The sequence below is a fragment of the Lepidochelys kempii genome, chromosome 1 (genome assembly GCF_965140265.1).
Source record: "Lepidochelys kempii isolate rLepKem1 chromosome 1, rLepKem1.hap2, whole genome shotgun sequence".
NCBI classification, from domain to species: Eukaryota; Metazoa; Chordata; order Testudines; family Cheloniidae; genus Lepidochelys; species Lepidochelys kempii.
Window position 1 is genome coordinate 8,313,049 of NC_133256.1, and position 13,449 is coordinate 8,326,497.

Consider the following 13,449-nt stretch of genomic DNA (forward strand, 5'->3'; position numbering starts at 1 on the left):
TGATATTATTAGCTCATAGAGATGGATCCAAACTCCCGTGTCACCGTAGAGGTCAGGCTGTCCTCTTACTTACACTTACGCTACAGCAGTTCCACTGGCTTGAGGCTTCTTGCTGCTGATCTCTGGGGTGCTGGAAATCTGGATCCAGAGCCTGGGACCCTCCCTGCTCCTCAGAGGTCTGTAGTTGATGTTGTCCATTTGAGCATGCCGGCGGATCAGGGAGTTCTCCGCTCTCTGTGCTGATGGGCAGGGGAAAAGCTCTTGGCTTTGAAGTCCAAGAACTGCTCTGGAGACCGTCAGCAGCAAGGAGCCCCTGCTTTCATTCTGACCCACCTGCAGAGATTTTCTGGGGACGGGAACTACGAGCTCCCTCTTCTTCACCGAGACAACTTTTAGCCACCTACAACTCTGGTTCAAGTCGAGCCAGCTGCGTTTGCGTACAGCAAGGCTGCTCTCTGGGTGATAGGGGCCCTGCTAGCCAGACCAGGCCTGTCACTGGGCAGCAGGCAGTATTGCCCCCTCCTTTTAAGTGCCAGGGGGCAGGAGGACACTGTCCTTACCTGTACCGCCCTGCCCCTTGGTCCCCAGTGCACAGTTCTGTGATCAACACCTAGTTGTGGTCATTGGATGTCAGGCCATTGGGCGGATCCACTGAGGTATCAGGAAGCAATCTCCCTACAAAGTCTAGCACTGCAGCAATGTCCGTATGTCTTGTAGGAGATTTTCACCTTCCTCTTCTTCTTCTTCTTCAGATGGCAGAGATAGCGAGGGACAACTATAATTTTACACGTAGGTGATTAAGCCAGATAATTGAGTCTGGAGTAGCAGAGTGTATCGCTGTGATGAATATAACATAAGAACAGCGAGACTGGGTCAGACCAAAGGTCCACCCAGCCCAGTGTCCTGTCTTCCAACAGAGGCCAATGCCAGGTGCCCCAGAGGGAATGAACAGAACAGGGAATCATCAAGTGATCCATCCCCTGTCGCCCATTCCCAGCTTCTGGCTCCTTTGTATTTGTGAGTCAGGCATTGAGTGCTTATCTGTTCCCTGGTCTGTTCTGGGTGACCACAGTAACACATGGGAGAGTTTTTAAGTTTCCATTTTTGCAGCAAGTATCCACATCTGCCCTGGTTTGTGCAGATGCGATTTAGGGTTGCCCATGAGGTTTGTGGAAGACTAAAGCCAGAGATCTTCCGCATCAGGTCTTTCACGAGGGGTTTGTTTGTGACTTCTTGTGAATTCCATTCGGCTTTCCAAGCTTCACCAGGATTGAAGTCGCATTGTCTTAAGCATGTCTTTTCCTTAAGTACGGGGTATTGGTCACCACTGGAGGCAGGGTACGGGACCAGCTGGACCAATAATCTGATCTGGTTCAAAAAATAATACTGTAAGCAGCTCGTTAGTGTGTATGCATGCCACTGCCCTCTATGTCTGGAACTGGAATCACTCAGCTGTGTGTCATAGGCCCTATACTGCTAACAGCGATTCTCCTTTAACTCCAGTGGCAGGGGCCTGTGGTTCTGAGCAGGAAGAGCTGGGTTGCATCTCTTCTGGTGCCATGAGCTCTTAGACTCAGTGATTCCAAGGCCAGAAGGGATTACTGTGATCACCCAGTCTGACCTCCTGTATGACACAGGCCGTTAAAAAAAAAAATCCCCCTCCAGGAGGCTACAGATTTGTTACAACCCTTTGACTTCCTCCGGTGCCTTTTTAGCCAGGCTAGGCACCAGGATGTTCATCAATTAAGCATCAAAGTCTCCTTGAGAGGAAGGTGAGTAGAATTCCCATCTCCCTCTGCCTTTAGGAGCAGCAGGTTCCTGTAAACTCTGAGGAGGCGCTTGCCTTCGGTTTGGCTCCGGTTTGACTCCAGTCCCCACTTTCTCTGCTGTTCCTGCAGCCCCCAGGATGCCGCTGCCAAGCTGAGGCACCACGGCTGGTTGCCCTGGTATTTTAATAACGAGATCACCCTTTAATTGGGAGCAGCGGGCGAATGGAGGGCAAATACGCTCCCAGCACACTCAGGGTCCCAAGCCAAGGCATCAAACACTGATCCAGGCAGACATCAGACCCGACCCTCGAACTGCCCGTCTGGTGCTCCAGGCTGGCCCACACGGCTGAGCAGGGACAAGAGCTCGGCCCCCTGACTCTAACCAGTAGCTGGTACTGCTGCAGCCCAGCCAGGCTCTGTGTATGGCTCCACCACGTTACACTTGCAGCCAGCCCTCCGCCAGTTAGTTTTCACAGGCAGGATTTTCATGCCCCTTTCCCAAGTCCCAGAGCGTACAGACTCTGTGTGTGTGTGTGAAATCTCAGGCTTGGCTCAGGGTGGAGTGTAACCAACACGTGTGAGCGACCTCATGTTGCCGGGGGGGGGGGAGGGGGTTAACGGCACCCCTCTGAGGAGTGGGACATTAGGACCAAATGAACATGAGCAATATCTTGTCCTTGATGGTGCATGAATGCCGGGAGCTGATGACCCCAGAGTCCACCCAGCCCCACAGCCGGCTCAGCTCCAGTGCCCTGTGGTGATGCTGCTGGCACAGGTGAATCCCTGCCTGGAATTTGTGCCGAGGGTTAAATGACTGGCTAGCCAGGGTACAGCATTAAAGCCACCGCAGGCAGGGGTGGTGGATCAAGGGGGGGCAGGTGCTCATCAGCTGGGAGCGCAGAGGGTTAGGGTAGAGGAGGGAGCCGTGTGTTACCTGTGCTGGCATCTGGGTCCCTGAGTCGCTAACAGGACACGGGACAGTGAGCTCGGCAGACAGTTGTGGGGGACGCCCAGCAATGCAGGGGAGCCCGAGGCAGCGGCTGCTGCTGTCCGACCGGCAGCGGGGAAGGCCAGTTTGAGGAGGACATGTAAGTGGTGCCGATGACAGTAAGAACTGGAGCTGAAGTGGAAATCTCTTTCCTTGAGGGCAGGATAGCTGCCCACCCTCTCCCCTGGGACGATCCCATGTATTCCTGACTTGGCTGAGGCCCTCCAGAGAGGCCCTCCGGTCTTGCAGTGTTTCCACCTGGATCCTCACAGCAAGAGGATCTGGTTAATTTCAGAGGTAGTGAAGCCCCTCGGTGCTCAGCGGGAATGGAGCACTGCTCTTCCAGGGGCACTTAACTTGTGTCAGCCCCTTGGCACTGGGCTGCTTGGAGCTGAGGGATGCTCAGAAGGGGAAACTCGATGAAGGCAAAACTCCGCTTTCTGGGCTACTAACCTACACATAGTCCCTCGGCCTGTGGGAGGGGAGGGAAGGCTAAAGGGGAGGGAAGTCTGACTGACTGAAGCATCCAAGCATATGACATGGCTAAACTCTGTCGTGTGTAGTTCATTCTCTCTCCCATCTGCTCCCTGGGGGAGACCTGCGTGCGCAGTGTACGGTTTACTCGCTGTATACACCTGGGTCTGTGTTTGGGGCAGGGGGAGGGGGAGGCAGGAAGAAAAGTGCCTTGTTCTTGGAGGGTGGTGAGGTTTGGGGTGGTCCTTAGTTCCTGGGGGAGTTCGTTTGGGAGCAGCCCCCGTGTCTGGCACAAATGAACTTTATCCTGAAGGCAGAAAGTTCCACTGAGTCTGACGAGCCAAGTTGTCAGCCACAGTTCTCCTCCCTGAGCTTCCCGCTCTTTCAGGACCCTGGCCATTGCGCACCTGGAAGGGAAGGACCGAGACCTTGAATTTGACAGCAAGGCTCCTGCAGCGCCTTTGCTGTGGCAGCAAATCCCGTGGACCAATTGCTCATTGTGTGGCAAAGAGTTTCCTTTGAGTGGTGTTAAATTTCCTGAGTTTCAGTGTCTTGGGCCCTGTCTTTGTGCAAGTCAATACCTAAGCAGGCTAGATAACATCCAAATGACCTCCTGTCAGTGCAAAGAGCATAGAATGGAAACCCCGCCCCTCCCCGCCCCACATTGGCCCCTGTATGAGTACTGCTAAGATCTCTTTCAACAGAATTCGTCCCTTCAGCTAGTTAGCAGCTAGCCGTGACGTAGCTCTTCGGAGTCAAATGAGCAAAACCCCAAAGCAGATGGGGGTCTAAACAATCGATACAACAAACCCATTGAATCCTAGAAGCCGCAGCTCCCGTCACCGCATTGTTAGATAACCATGCAAATGGAGATGGCTCGGCTGGAGCATTCGGCATCCGTTTCCAGTTCTGGAACAGCTGGTTGCTGCACATGCCGAGCGTCGTCATTATGGAGATGGACTGCAGGTGAAGAGTTCAGAAAGCTGTTTTTTGCAGGGCTTGGGGCCACCTTCTGTTCTCCTTCCTCCTGTGGAATCGTACATGGCAGCACAAATAGTGCCCCTGAATGTGATGGGACTGCTCGGGGAGCGGCGTGTATCAGGGCCTGGGCCCTGGGGGAGCAGGGAGGACTATGGGATGGTGATAGCAGGAAGCAGCATGGTCCAGTGCAGCGAGCACATGTAGGAACCCCTTCCTCTCACTTCATGAACGTGGGCAAGTCTTCTCCCTTGTCCGGGCTTCAGTTTCCCCATCTTGCCCAGAGACCCCCTCCTAAGGTCAGCGTCCCATTGTGCGAGGCGCTGCTCATACACATAACAGGAGACTCTCTCTTCCCTGAAGCTCTTACAGCCTGAATAGATAAGACAAAGGAAGTCTCACTTGAGCATCACACATTTCGTTGCTTCTTCAAGCCAAGCGGTACCCCAATAAGAGACAGCCGCGTATTAAGCTGCTGCCCATGATATGTGCAGCCAGCAGCAGGTGGCGCCAGAGAGTTCCCTCCACAGGCCTCATTTTGCTCTCACTAATCAGGTTTTTTCCCTTTTTCTGCTTTTCACCCCAGTTGAACCAGTTGATCAGGTTCTGCCCAGTGGTGCCTAAACAGCCCAGGAAAGTTTGGAATTGATTGGCTGCAGCATTATTGTATTACAGAGAGAGCAGCCACAGAGTTCAGTGTGAAACCTCGCTCTGCTCGGCCACTTATCCCTGCTGCCTGGAGGTGGAACTGAGGCACAGGGAGACAAGTGTCTTGGCCAAGGTCATCGTAACGCCTGGGAGCAGGGTGACCAGATGTCCTGATTTTATAGAGACAGTCCCGATATTTGGGGCTATTTCTTATATAGGCTCCTATTACCCCCCACTCCCTGTCCCGATTTTACACCCTTGCTATCTGGTCACCCTATCCTGGAGTCAGGCGGCTTAAGGGGCAGTCACCATCAGGGGTCAGAGTTCACGCAAAAGGACTGATCCCCAGGAGATCCAGTCCAAGGAGAAGGTACGGTGTGGCGGCTGGCAGGGTCAGGAGGATCCAAGCAGCAGCTAGCAGGCAATGGCAAGCCAAGGCCAGAATGGAAGCAGGAAGTTTATATATATAAGAGCCACTGATCAGGGCCACGTGACTACGTGGCCTATCAGGAAGCAGGTGGTGGCACCCCGGAAACTGGCCAACCCACATCTGTGAATTCCCTGATAACCTAATGCAGAAGTGCGGCACAATGGCGAAGGTTGCTTCCTGAAATCCCCTGGGTGTGGGGTGTTGGGGGGCCACAATCACGGTGGGAGGCTGGGGCAGAGCTGGGAACTGAATCCAAAACGCTTGGCTCCCAGCTGTATCCAAAAGACCACCCTTCCAAAGAGCTGTCTCTGTGATCATTCAGGATTCGCTACTGGCTGTAGGGCACGTGGTATTGTTTCCCAAGCCCTGCTCACTTTTTCTAAACTTTTGTCCCAAACACATTTTGAAATCAAACAAATCTGGGCCCAAATTTTGCTTTGTGCCAAAATCCATAGCAACGAGCCATCACAGGCCTAAAGTGAGGCCACAGGGGGTAGAAGTATAGCTACCTTAAAAGGCCAGTCAGCTGATGTTGGGGAGTAATTTTACCCCATTATTTATCTATAGTAATAATGCTCCCAGACCTCATGGGGGTGTTGGGTGGGTGCTCATTGTGTTTGGTCATGTCTCCCCCTAGTGGCTGTCTACAGCAGTTACAATAGCCTACTAGTGGCTGACAGCTAGAGGAATTATTCCTTTAATTCAAGTGGTAAATGCTTTGACTTGAGCGCTGGAGGTTAGAGGTTCGCTGGCCCTGTATACAAATAGCCCTAGGGTTGTTGCTCTGAGTACTGGGGACCAAAATGATATAGTGCAGCCATATAGTGAGCAGGATGGGGAGACATACATTAAAGCAATGGCTTGTACGTGGTAATCAGGAGACAGCACACATACGAGAGCCTGGTAACTGGTCCATATTTCAAAGCAAAGAGAAGGCTCCAAAGCCAAACAGCCGCAGAAGGCGAAGAGCGGCTCACCTGAAATCCAACCCTCCTTCCGCTGATTTATTTACTGATCGGCTCCTTCACTCGGCCTGCCCGGGCTTTTCCCAGGGACACGGATCACTTTATTAAAACATATGCGTGGCGGCTCTTCAAACGTTTCTCTGTGGCTGTGTCCCAGTGGTCCCCACATTGGGAGCGATCTTGTCGAAGGAAAGGAAGGACAGATGCTATTCAACTTTTCAAACATGCACAAAGGGCCCCGGCAGCAGGAAAGCAGAATTAAGGATTCTCTTTTGGCGTGGAGTTTTTCGGCTAATGCGCCATGATTTGGAAGGCAAAGTTATTGGCTTGGAGAGCTGGTGATTTTTTCACACTGCTGAGTGAGTGTGTATAGGGGGCGGGATATTTCTGATCAGGGGAGTTCAAAGGGCAGACTGTCTAGTTTAACTGCTTCAGTCAATGAACTCTGATGTGTGTTTCACCACCACCGCCAGGCTCCGACTGAGATCAGGGCTCGATTGTGCTCGGCACGGTTGTGTGAGCCCCTGCCCCTAGGAGCTTACGGCAGAAGCAGACAGAGGGCTGGAGAAGGGAAGGATCGCTATCCTTATGTAAAGGCAGGAGGCAGCTGATGCAGAGTGATGACATGTCTTGCCCAGGGCCACACAGGGTGTCTGTGCAGAGTTGGGATCTGAGCTGTGTGGGCTGCTCTGGTGGGCAGGTGGGGGGCAGGTGGCTTTGTCTGCGGTGTGCTCAGGAGCGGGGTGTGGTGAGTTGACCAGTGGGGGGCCATGTTGCTGATCCTGTCTTAGAACCCCCCATCCCACACCGTCTCCCCAGGCAATGTGATGTGTGGATGACCCGATCCCTGGGCAGCGTGGAAGCTTGTAGGCCAGGCCCAGCCCTCTCCCCACTGATTGTCCGCAGTGCTGGGAGAGGGGAGGCTGCTCTGGGCTTCTCCAAACCCCAGGATTTGTCAGCCCCCCGCTGGGTGTGAACAAACAGATAGATATTAGTGATGGCTGGTGCCTGAGCTGCTGCATGGCTGGTGTCTTGGCCCAGCTCTGCCCTTGTTTGGCTTCTTCACTGGCGAGCAGGAAAGCGAGAGAATTCACCTTCCCTCCAGTTCTCCTGTGTTACTTGTGGCAGGGAGTTCCACAGGCTGATTGTCTACACCAGATCCCAAGGGGTGAGTAGTGCTGCTGGAATCCGTGGGGCTGCTCACCCGAGTAAGGCGAGCCCTTCGCAGGGTTTCCTCATGGGCACCTCCTTGGGCCCTGCACACCATGGCCCAGCAGGCTCCTCTCTACGGCTTCACCCACTAACCAGAGCAGAGCCCCAGATCCGCCAGGCAGGGGAAAGTCACGCTTAGTGGCTTGGGACCTCTCTCATTTTAAGCTGGTTCCAGGCGGCACTGGGAGCCTAAGCGAGGGCAGCCTGCCCCAGTGCCACCCAGATCCCTTGCAGGCCCTACTGCTTTCTGCCTCCTACACCTAGTGGGACCAGAGGAAGGCTGGCGGTGGGGGAAGGCACCGGTCTGAGACTTGGGTTCCATTCCTAGCTCTGCTACAGACTCCATCCATGAACCGGGGCAAGTCATTTAATGTCTCTGGGCCTCGGTTCCCCAGCTGTGTACTCCACATGCCTCAGCTGGGACCTCCGGGCACTCGGACGATTAAACTAATGCTGTCACAGCACATGGCGAGGCAGTGGCTGTGAGTGTGTGTGTATGCAGGGTGCCCTCTAGCAGCTAAGGATAAAGGACCTACTACTGCTAACAGCTGAGGGATCCTTCTTTAGCTGGAGATCTGGGGGTGGCTCAGAAGGGGGGGACCAGGGAGCTACGCCTGGCTCCCCCATCTCTGTGTGGCCTGGGACTGCAGCAGGGCTGGATCCTGCTGGATCCTGCATTCCTCCCTCCACCAGCCTCATGTCTACCAAGGGACATGCCCTGACTCTAGTCCCCCGGCCTGGGCGCTGGCCGGGCTCCCTCCTGCAGGTGCTTAGGACCCAGAGGACCCCTCTCCTTGCTTTCCCCTTGCCAGTGCCTGCTGCCTGCCGCCGCTCCAGCGCCTGGCTCTGCCTGCCCCGCGACAGCCCGCGGCGGCTGCTGCGCCCGGCCCCGGCGCTTTGGGGAGCAGGTGTGGATGCGAAGCCAAGCCCCTGGCAGCGGCGGGGAGGGAGGCGAGGGGAGGGGCGGGGCGGGGCGGCGGCGGAGCTAGGACGGGCCTTGGCAGAGGAGGGAGACAACCCTCCGCGCGTGGCGGAGCCGGCCCGGGAGCAGCATGGTCCTGATCCTGCCCCACATACTCATTGCGGTTGTTCAATTTTTTAGACGGGGCCAGCAGGTTTTCCTGAAGGCGGAGGAGACGCTGCCCAGCTCCGAGGCGCTACAGGTAGGAGCCGCGCCCCGCTCCCGCTGGGGCTCTGCGGCCGGCGGCGCTGGGGGGCTCCGGGAGGTTGGGGGGGGGCCGCATCCAGGGGGCACCGGGCTCTGCCTCCTCCCGTTGCTGCTGCTTTCTCTCTCCCCCTTCGGGCTTTTCCCTTCTCTCTCTTTTCTCCGGCTTTCCCTTCTCTCCCCATTTCTTGTTCTTTCTCTCTCCCCTCTCTCTCTTCCCTTCTCTCGCTTTCTTTTTCTTTCTCTCTCTTTCCTCCCTCCTCTTTATTTCAACCGCTCTTCCCCTTCTCTTTCTCCCCATTTCTTGTTCTTTCTCTCTCCTCCCCTCTCTTTTCCCTACACTTTCTCTCCATTTCTCTTTCCTTCTCTCTTCTCCTTCAGTCTCCTTTTCCTTCTCTCTTTTCTCCCCCCTTTTTTCAACCTCTTCCCCTTCTCTCTCTCTCTCTCTCTACATTTCTTGTTCTTTCTCTCTCCTCCCCTCTCTTCCCTTCTCTCTCTCGCCTCTCAATCTCTTTTCTTTCTCTCTCCCCTTCTTTCATATTCTCTCGCCACTTTCTTTCTTTCCCCTCTTTCAACATCTTCTTTCTCACTCTTCCCCTTCTCTCTCCCCTCCCTTATCCACCCCCATCTCGCTCACAAGCTCTTTCCACCTTTCGCTCTTGTCCCTCATTCATTCCCCCCCCCCGCCCCGCACTTTCAGCCCCCCCCCCCGCCCGCCCGCCCTTGGCTGGCGGCGATCGGGGCTGCGGGAGGGGCCGGGGGGAAGCGGGCCGTGGGTGTCTCTCGCTAGCCGGGGTGAACTTTCCTGTTGTCAGCCTAGCGCCTGGGGCTGGGGGGTCCCGGCTGCAGCGATCGGGGGCCGGCGGGGCGCGGGGCGGAGCCCCCCGGGGGTAGGGGGCCCCGCCGCACTCCTGGGGAAGCCGGGTGGGGCTGGGGGAGGGAGGTTCCGGGGCGGGGGGACGGGACGGGTCTGCGGCTGCTTTGCACGGGGGCTCGTGTTTGCTCCGAGCCCCGGCCCGCGGAAAGCCGGCGCAAACTTCCCCCCGGTCACCGCGGCGGGCCCGGCGCGGCTCGCATCCCGGGCGGGTTCCCCCCCGCCCCGGCCTGGCCCCTCCGGGCCCCGGCAGGGTGGGCAAGGCAGAGCGGGCCCCTCTGCCCGTGCCTCGGGGTGGGATCAAACCCGCTGCGGCCCGCGGGGCGGACGGGGCTGCCAGCCGCCCAGCTCATCCCCCCCTTGGTGCCAGCTGGGGGGCCTGTCTGTTCCCGCAGCCCGCCCCTGCTCCTGTCACGCCGCCGGGTAACTGACCCGCCCGCCGGCTCCGGATCCAAACCATGGCAGGTTGCGCCTGTTTATTTTTACCCAGCCGGTTTATTGCCCTGCCTGATACGGGAACGTGCCAGGGACTTCCTGGGAACCCGCAGGAGCCACCGGCTGGGGCTGGGGCTGGCGAGAACAGCCCCCCCAGCGCCTCCACATCCTCCTGGCCGCAACCCCGGGGCTGGGGTGGGGGATTATTATATTCCTGCTTTATAGCTGGGGAGTTTGGGCACAGAGCAGCCAGCTATGCCCAGACCTGGAGCTGGGGGCGGGGAGGGCGGGGGTGTCATTCCTAGCTTCAGGAGACATGCTCCAGCCAGCTCCCCATAAACAGAGTAGCAGCCAGGTCCCAGTACATCCCCCTTGGGGGCCAGGGGCATATTGAGGCTGCCAACCCAGGGGCTACCCCTCTCTATGTAACATGCTCGCTGATCAGAGCTAGCCCAGGTACCTCTCCTCCACCTGGAAATCACACGCCCAGCTCCAGGGGTCGACGTACCCCATGTGGCTTGGCCCATGGGGGGAGGGATAGCTCAATGGTTTGAGCATTGGCCTGCTAAACCCAGGGTTGTGAGTTCAATCCGTTGAGGGGGCCATTTGGGATCTGGGGCAAAAATTGGGGATTGGTCCTTCTTTGAGCTGGGGTTTGGACTAGATGACCTCCTGAGGTCCCTTCCAACCCTGATATTCTTTTATTCTATATCACAGAGGAAGTCTGTGGCAGACCATAAACGGGAACCAAGATCTCCTAGATGATCTCCTAGTGCTCTAACCCCTGGCCTCTCTATCCTCCCAGGGCTGATGCCTTTTGCTCTCTGGTAGTTTCTGGTTAACACTAAATTTGAGACCTCTTGGCAGAGGGCAAGGAAGGGCAGTCTTGTGCTGAAGTTATACAGGTGGGAGTTGTGCTCTAGTCCCATCTCTGACACAGACTCCCCACAGGACCTTGGGACAGTCACTTAATCACCCCTGTCTCGCTCAGTTGCACTATCTGTAAAATGGGGATAAGAATGCTTACCAGCCTGGCTGGGAGGCTTGGTTTGTTAATTCTCCAGTGGAAGCTGACAGTGAAGTGTAAAGGGTTATTATTACAACTGTAGCAGTATGTCCCCCAAATACCTGACGTAGCAATGTTTTCCGTGTTGCAGTTTGTGGAGGGGGCTGGTGGAGTGTAAGGCCTCAGATTGCTCTGGACAAATAATGAAATCCATATTTGTATTACAGTAGCCCTGAGCAAATACCCAATAATTGACAGTCCCTGCCCCAGAGTGGTTGCAATCTAAATAGACAAGATGGGCAAAGGAAAGTTCATTATCTCCATTTTGCAGATGAGGAACTGAGGCCCAGAGAGGCCCAGATCCTCAAAGGTATTTAGGCACCTAACTCCCCTAGGATACCTTTGAGGATTTGGGCCAAAGGGAGTCTGTGGCAAGGCTGGACATTTTAACCCAAATCTCCTGGGGTCCAGTCTAGCACCTGAACCTAGCAAGGTACTGGGGAAGCCAAACACCACAGACTTGTGCTACTATCTGACAACCTGGAAGTGAAACTGACTATATGCAAACTAAAACTGACCATTCTAGTTCCACTGTCCTTGCTGAGGGTGGTGCAAACTGCCGGCGAAGAGCACCTTGGATTGAAAACAAATCCAGCCAGTTTTTAAAAGCTTAGATGTCATTAATATCATACAGACCAGGAATTCTTTCCGTACCCTCCTATGTGGGAGGCGATACAAGGTGTTTCTTATACTCTCAGAAGGTGACTCAGGTGGTGCACAGGTCTCATGTAGGACCTCTCTACAAGGGAACTCCATCCTCCAGATTTGATCTGGAAAATGTCCCTTTGATGCCCTGCTTCCTTAGCAGCGATGCTGGGCAGTGACGGGGTTTGTTAGCCAGAGATTTGTTCAGAGCCCCTGTGCCCTTGGAGACTTTCCCGCACGTGGGATGGGACCTGGCAGTGTTACTCAAGAGCCCACGAATGCAGGGAGGGGAATGAGCTGAACAAGGTTGAGAGGCAATAACCGGAGACAAAAAATGGCCTGAAAATAGCTGGGGGCAATGGCAGATTGATTTGTGATTGGAAAACAGGGAAAGAACATTTATTTCCCTCTTAACGAAAAATGTCTGGTGATGGGGCGTTTAACACAAACCACTGTGCAAAGAGCACTTGGGGCTTGTCTAATGCACGCCCGGCGGCATGGGGGTGGGTCGCAGTCCAGGTGCCATCCAAGGTGTTCTGCTCTCGCTAGAGCTCAGGAAGGGCCGTGTGTCGCTCCCGGCTGGCCAGTTGAAGGAACAGCCTTTGCGAGCAGCAGGGGGAGTGGTAGCCAGTCCTCAGTGCTGGATGGGAGGCGGAACCTCTGAGGGGGAATAAAGGCAGGATAGGTGAGAGGAAGGATGATCCAGTGGTTTGGGTGTGAGCTTGCCACGTAGGAGACCCGGGTTTAAGCCCTGCTCTGCTGCAGGCTTCCTGTGTGACCGTGGGCAAGTAATTTAGTCTCTCTGTGCCTCAGTTTCCTATCTGTGCTGTGGGGATGATAGCACTGCCCTGCCTGGCAGGGGTTTCGGGAGGCTATTCCGTTAAAGAGTGGGAGGTGCTCAGATACTGCTGTAAAGGGGGCATCATATAAGTACCATAGATAGTAATAAAGAGGAAAAACAGGAGATCCCAGATCATTCTCCTCATAGACACTCTGGTCCCGCTCGAGGCAATGGCAAAGCTCCTTCAGAGCTCAGTGGGCATGGGAGTTGGTCCTGGCTGCCCAGGTCTGCAAAAACTCTTCCTTGTGCATGGGCTTGACTCCTGCTATCCTATGCCTAGTAACACATCATGACTTGGATGGTCACACAGTGACTCCTGGGAGGGCTAAGAATCCCTTGACGTTAAGAACATGACCCCAAGCCAGACCCTGCCAGGCTGACCCATGCTGAGGAGCCAGTCTTTCCTCTGGCTGGCCCACAGGGTCGGTGTGAGCCCGGCTGGCGGGTTCTAGCCCTCTGCAAATTGTAGCAAAATCACCAGTAGTAGGAAATCAACAGCTGGGCTGGGTCTATGGGCACTGGGAGGCAGTGTGGAGCTGCGGACAGGGTCCAGGACCAGCAGGCAGGTCTGTTCCCACCTCTGCTGAGTGGCCTTGGGCTAGTCACTTACTCTCCCTGGGTCTTGTCAGTCCGTGGGACTTGGAAAGTGCTTTGAGAGCCGGGGGTGAAAGAGCAAAATATTAATCCTGCCTGGGCCCCAGAGGGCACCTGATGAGGGGTCTTCCATTGTGGGCTCAGGCCAGTAGAGATTAGCAAATGCTGACAGGCACAACATCTCCTGACATGGAAGCCTGTGAAGCTGGGGACAGTCTGAACTTTAAAGCAATCAGTTACTGCTCAAGGCTCAAACCCTGTGCGGTTCACTGGGACCCGGCTTCCGCTGAAGGCAGGATCGGACTCTGCCGGCCTGATCCAAAGCTCATTAAAGTCAATGGAAAAGCTTCCACTGATTTCAGTGG

The 13,449-nt window shown here is 55.4% G+C and overlaps 1 protein-coding gene across 1 annotated transcript in view; it reads left to right on the plus strand.

The window, feature by feature from the left end:
* The window catches only part of PDE2A (phosphodiesterase 2A), a 361,885-nt gene that overhangs the window by 87,248 nt on the left and 261,188 nt on the right, over window positions 1-13,449 (plus strand). Inside the window, exon 2 of the mRNA XM_073333785.1 lies at window positions 8,567-8,627. Within this exon, the coding sequence (XP_073189886.1) occupies window positions 8,567-8,627 (61 nt within the window). The remainder of the gene's footprint in view (window positions 1-8,566; window positions 8,628-13,449) is intronic.